The sequence below is a fragment of the Malania oleifera genome, chromosome 3 (assembly GCF_029873635.1).
Source record: "Malania oleifera isolate guangnan ecotype guangnan chromosome 3, ASM2987363v1, whole genome shotgun sequence".
NCBI classification, from domain to species: Eukaryota; Viridiplantae; Streptophyta; class Magnoliopsida; order Santalales; family Ximeniaceae; genus Malania; species Malania oleifera.
Window position 1 is genome coordinate 30,665,737 of NC_080419.1, and position 4,856 is coordinate 30,670,592.

Here is a 4,856-nt window from a genome sequence, read left to right on the forward strand (position 1 = left end):
GCCCTTGAAGGTTAATAGTTGGCTTTTTGAGGGTGTCAATATCTTGTAGTGAAGCCATCACTTCTTCTAAATTTAAAGTTTCCTTACCAACAAGCAATGCTGTGACAAGACTATCATAAGAAGGTGGTAGAGATACCAGGAGAAGAAGTGTTTTATCTTCTTCTTCAACTTTTACACCAAGACTCATCAACTGAGTCATGATCTTGTTGTAATCATTTATGTTGTCAATAATATTACTCCTTCTTCCATTTTTAGCTAATAGAGTTTCTTCTTCAAAAATAACTTGTTTGTTAGAGATTTTGACATGTATCTCTGTTCCAATTTATTCCATAGTTCAACAGGTAATGATTCATCTAAAATAGAATATTTAACCTCATCTGACAAGCATGAATGAATAGTACTAACATTTTCATCTCTGCCCAATCATCATCACTGATATTTTCTAGCTTCTTACCCATTAGCAGCTTGATTAAGTCACACTGAATCAAGATATCCTTGATTGTACTCTGCCATAAACTGAAATTGTTCCGACCGTCAAATTTCTCCACGCCGAACTTAGATAATTTGTCATCCATTATAAAACAGTACCTTAGAGGCTGATTTTGGCAAAATTGACTGCAACAATGCGTCCAAAACGACAAAAATAGCTAGGAATAGGTCTTGCCCGATATATGTGGGCTCCATAGATGACGTGGCAGGCTGGCCCCTTTGGTGACTTGGCAGGTGGTCCCTACTGGTGACGTGGACAAATTGGATGTGGCGTGACAGCAAACTTTTTCCTGCACACTATATTCTCCATTGCAAAAGAACTCCAAAGCAATTATCAAGTCTAAGAAAAAAGTTAAGATGTGACCGCCCCTTCTTTTATATTAAAAAAAAAATTAGTTGTTAAATGACTTGTAGTGGAAGATTCTACTTCCACTTCACCCTTTCTCCGTCTCTACCTCTGCGTAGAAAAAAAAAACGTGTTCTTCACATACTAGACAACCAGATGCTGCAATCACCCGCAATCGAAAATCCGAACGATCAACAGTTGCACGCAATCTTCGCGAGGAAGCAACTCGAGGAGCTGGTATGGTGGAGTCTCTGCGACTGCTGTCCGAGCTTTGTCTCAACGTCGCCGAACCCGAAGGTAAGCTTAGATTTTTTTTTTTAATAATGCTCCTTACCCTTTCCAAACTCTGATACCAGTTGTTAAGGGGAAGGGGATGAATCCAGGTACATAAAGCACAATCACAATCACACACAGAACACACTAAACACAAAGGAAATTACGTTGTTCGGCCAAACTCGCCTACATCCACGAGAGAGAGGAGGTCACACTATATGATCAATAAAGAAAAATACAGTGGAGGAGGAGAAACACACTCTCACTCTACTCTAGCGCAAACCACTCTGCCTCATGCACACAACACACACAACAATCTCTATTCTTCTCTGATATATATTTTATTTTGCACACACATTGCTTTACAAAGCATTGCACATATAAATATATGAGAGAAAGGAGCATTGAGATGGAGTAGCATTGAAAACGGAATGCACGCTCAAGGCTGTGCATGCTCCACAAGTTGTGCCTTTCCAAACAACAATAAATGCACCCACATGAGTGGGTCAAGACATTAGTTAATATGAATTTTTAAGAGGAGTTAAGTGGATCTAAATAATTAAATATAAAGATATGAATAGTTACATTTTTATTTCATCACTTTGCACCAGGGCACTTTGGCCATGCTTTGTTTAGAAATAATTATTAGTTTAAAATTCAATAGAATAGTCATGATTATTTAATTCTTTTAAGATGGTATGCTAACATTTAGTAACTATTCATGTTCAAAAAAGAGGTCTTAATGACAAGTTTAATCTTCAAAAAAAAAAAATTCTCTTTTATTTTTTTAATGCATTAATCGTTTTTAGATAGTTTTGCCAAAAAAAAAAAATCTTCTACATACAAATCTTTTGTGGATTTGTTGTATCCTAGAAATGATTTGCGTCATTTTTTGATAATAAACCCATTCGAATGAGGACAGATATAGTCATTGAATTACTACTGGTACAAAGTCACATCCAGAAGCCCTAAAATATTATATTATAGGCCTATTTAATCTTATTTTACTTAAGTCGATGTTTTTATTTTGCAAATTTAAATGCCCATCAAAATGACAGATTTCTAAGTTTGAGCATGCAATTTTGCAATTCCAAACTTAAAAATAAAAATTAGAATCCATGCCTGACGTGTTGTTTAATTGATTTCATACAATATAATTGATTTCCTTGTTTAATAATTTTTTAATTATATCTGTCTTTTCCATTTTTCAGAAAAATATTTCTGTCTTTTCCATTTCTTTTAATATTTCAGATGTCGATTTGTCCAGCCACACAGAGAATCGATCAGCGGATTATATATCCCAGAAGACGGTGATGAACCAACTGCACCTTCACTAAACCTTCACCTGTTCTTTCGGACGTAAAACAGAGAAGCAATGGAAATCTCAAGCATGAGGCAATCCTTCCCTGAACTCGCCATGGACTATGACCGAACCGCCGAGCTAAAAGCTTTTGACAAAACGAAAGCTGGTGTCAAAGGACTGACAGATGCCGGTTTGAAGCATATCCCAAAGATATTCGTCCGACCACCGGAAGAACTCGCCGAGGAGCTGAACTGTCCGCGCTCCAATCTTCGGGTGCCGGTCATTGACCTCGCCGGAATCGATATCGCCGACCGACGCAAGGAGACTGTCGAGGAAGTCAAGGTTGCAGCAGAGAAGTGGGGCTTCTTCCAGGTGGTGAACCATGAAATCCCCTTGAAGGTAATGGATGGGATGATTCATGGGCTGCGCTTGTTCAATGAGGGAGACCAGGAGGTTAAGAAAGAACTCTACACTCGAGATCGCCGGAGGAAAGTGAGATTCAACTGCAACCATGATTTGTATAAGTCCCAAACCGCCAACTGGAGGGACACCTTGACTATCTCTATGCTGGCTTCTGATAGCTTCGATCCGGAAATACTACCCGTTTCATGCAGGTACGTACTGTTATGTATGAACAGTAGCTGGGTAAGAGTCTCTGCGTGTAATATACATTTATCTTTTGATTAGTTAACACTAGTAGTTGCATCTTCAACTTATCAGAGAAACGACGACGGAGTACGCAAGGCATGTTATGAAGTTGGGAGACGCATTGTTCGACTTGCTATCTGAGGCTCTTGGGCTCAAGCCGGACCACCTAAGAGCCATGGAGTGTGCCAAAGGATGCACCCTGGTGTGCCACTACTACCCACCATGCCCCGAGCCAGAGCTGACTCTGGGAGCCAGCACCCACTCCGACCCTTCCTTCCTCACCGTTCTCCTTCAAGACCAGATTGGTGCCCTCCAAGTCATACATGAAGACCAATGGGTTGATGTCGAACCCATCCCAGGAGGATTAGTAGTAAACATAGCAGATCTTCTACAGGTTGAACAAATATTAATTATTTTACACAGCTTAATTACTTTCCTAATTTTAATTAATACATGATTAATTAGATTAATCAATCGATGTTGTGCTTAATAATTGTGTTTAGATTTTATCAAACGACAAGTTCAAGAGCATCCAGCACAGAGTGGTGGCCAAGAGGGCTGGACCGAGGATATCAGTAGCGTGCTTTTTCTCGGGACATCTGACCGTACCTCCAAAGCCTTACGGGCCAATCAAGGAGTTACTCTCAGAAGAAAGCCCCCCGGTGTACAGAGAGATTACCTTAGATGAATATGTCGGCAGATTTTTTGCCGGCGGGCTTGAAGAGAAGAACAAACTTGATTGTTTCAAGACACGAAAGGTAGCAGATGCCTCATTCTGAAGAGAAAAAAAAAAAGTAGCAGATGATGAATTAAATAAGCATGCATGCATGGATGTGTGTGCATGCAATTGATAGAACTTTGTGGGTGACTAGGAATGTGTGTAAATTAATCAAGGCAAGTGGAAGGTGAGGGGGTGTATGTGTTCATCGATGCATATTGTGTGCCGATAATATTGGAGTTCTAGCTACCAAATTATCTGCAGATATCTTCATTCACTGAATTATTGTATGTTTCATTACAAATAAGTTGCCTTCTAGGTAGTGTCGGGAGGTACTTTGTCCTTGTCTTGTGATTATGTATTAATTTGTACCTGTTTTAATAAAAAAATATGTATTTAATTTTGTTTTTTTCTGTTCTCCCCTTGGCCTTGATATAACATCGCGGTTGACCCCAATAATTATTTTGGCTTGATTCATTAACTTCACAGAGGGGCCAATAATTAATACTTATAGTTTCATGACTTATTGTTTGATTTTAATTTATGAGTCTCGTGATTTTACTCTAATCATGTGTTTGGAATTAGAATTTTAAATTTTAAATTTAAATTTATATAAATTTAAACAAAAAAATGCAATATAATGTTGTACTAAGTTTCTTTTTAATCTATAGAAATCAAAATCCAATTCAATTTCAAAAATCATGCTTCCAAATACTATCTAAAAGACAATTAAATAAAATCTTGATCCTCAATTATCACAGTTTTCAACTAACAATTAATATCATTAAAAATTTATGCAACGAGAGAATTGAACATGAAAATTATTGCACCTTAGCCTACATAGCAAAAATTGCACATTTGTAGACAAGCTATTTCAAAATTATCAAATCCTTAGAGTTGGGTCTAGTCGCCTGCAAGGGCAATATTTGGTTAGGATTGTACAAGTCCTTGCAAGTTTCTCATTTGTATGGATCTAAATTCTAGTGCACATCTTAAAATTAGAGGGTTCTAGATCTTACATGAAAGGATCATCCCTTCGACGATTCTTTCTCTATATTCACACCTTTGGATCAAAGAGT

The 4,856-nt window shown here is 37.9% G+C and overlaps 1 protein-coding gene across 1 annotated transcript; it reads left to right on the forward strand.

The window, feature by feature from the left end:
• The first annotated feature begins 2,450 nt into the window (after positions 1 to 2,450).
• On the forward strand, positions 2,451 to 3,838 carry LOC131151246 (1-aminocyclopropane-1-carboxylate oxidase homolog 1-like). Its single transcript, XM_058102499.1, has 3 exons — positions 2,451 to 3,025; positions 3,132 to 3,453; positions 3,563 to 3,838. The coding sequence occupies exons 1-3, from the start codon at positions 2,484 to 2,486 to the stop codon at positions 3,836 to 3,838; spliced, it is 1,140 nt and encodes a 379-aa protein (XP_057958482.1). The 5' UTR covers positions 2,451 to 2,483.
• Positions 3,839 to 4,856: the final 1,018 nt, after the last annotated feature.

Excerpts from the sequence above, each read along its gene's own strand:
- LOC131151246 (XM_058102499.1), top strand. The coding sequence starts at position 2,484 with ATGGAAATCTCAAGCATGAGGCAATCCTTCCCTGAACTCGCCATGGAC. Across the intron at positions 3,026-3,131 it reads ATACTACCCGTTTCATGCAG|AGAAACGACGACGGAGTACG; the intron begins GTACGTACTGTT and ends TCAACTTATCAG. Across the intron at positions 3,454-3,562 it reads ACATAGCAGATCTTCTACAG|ATTTTATCAAACGACAAGTT; the intron begins GTTGAACAAATA and ends AATTGTGTTTAG.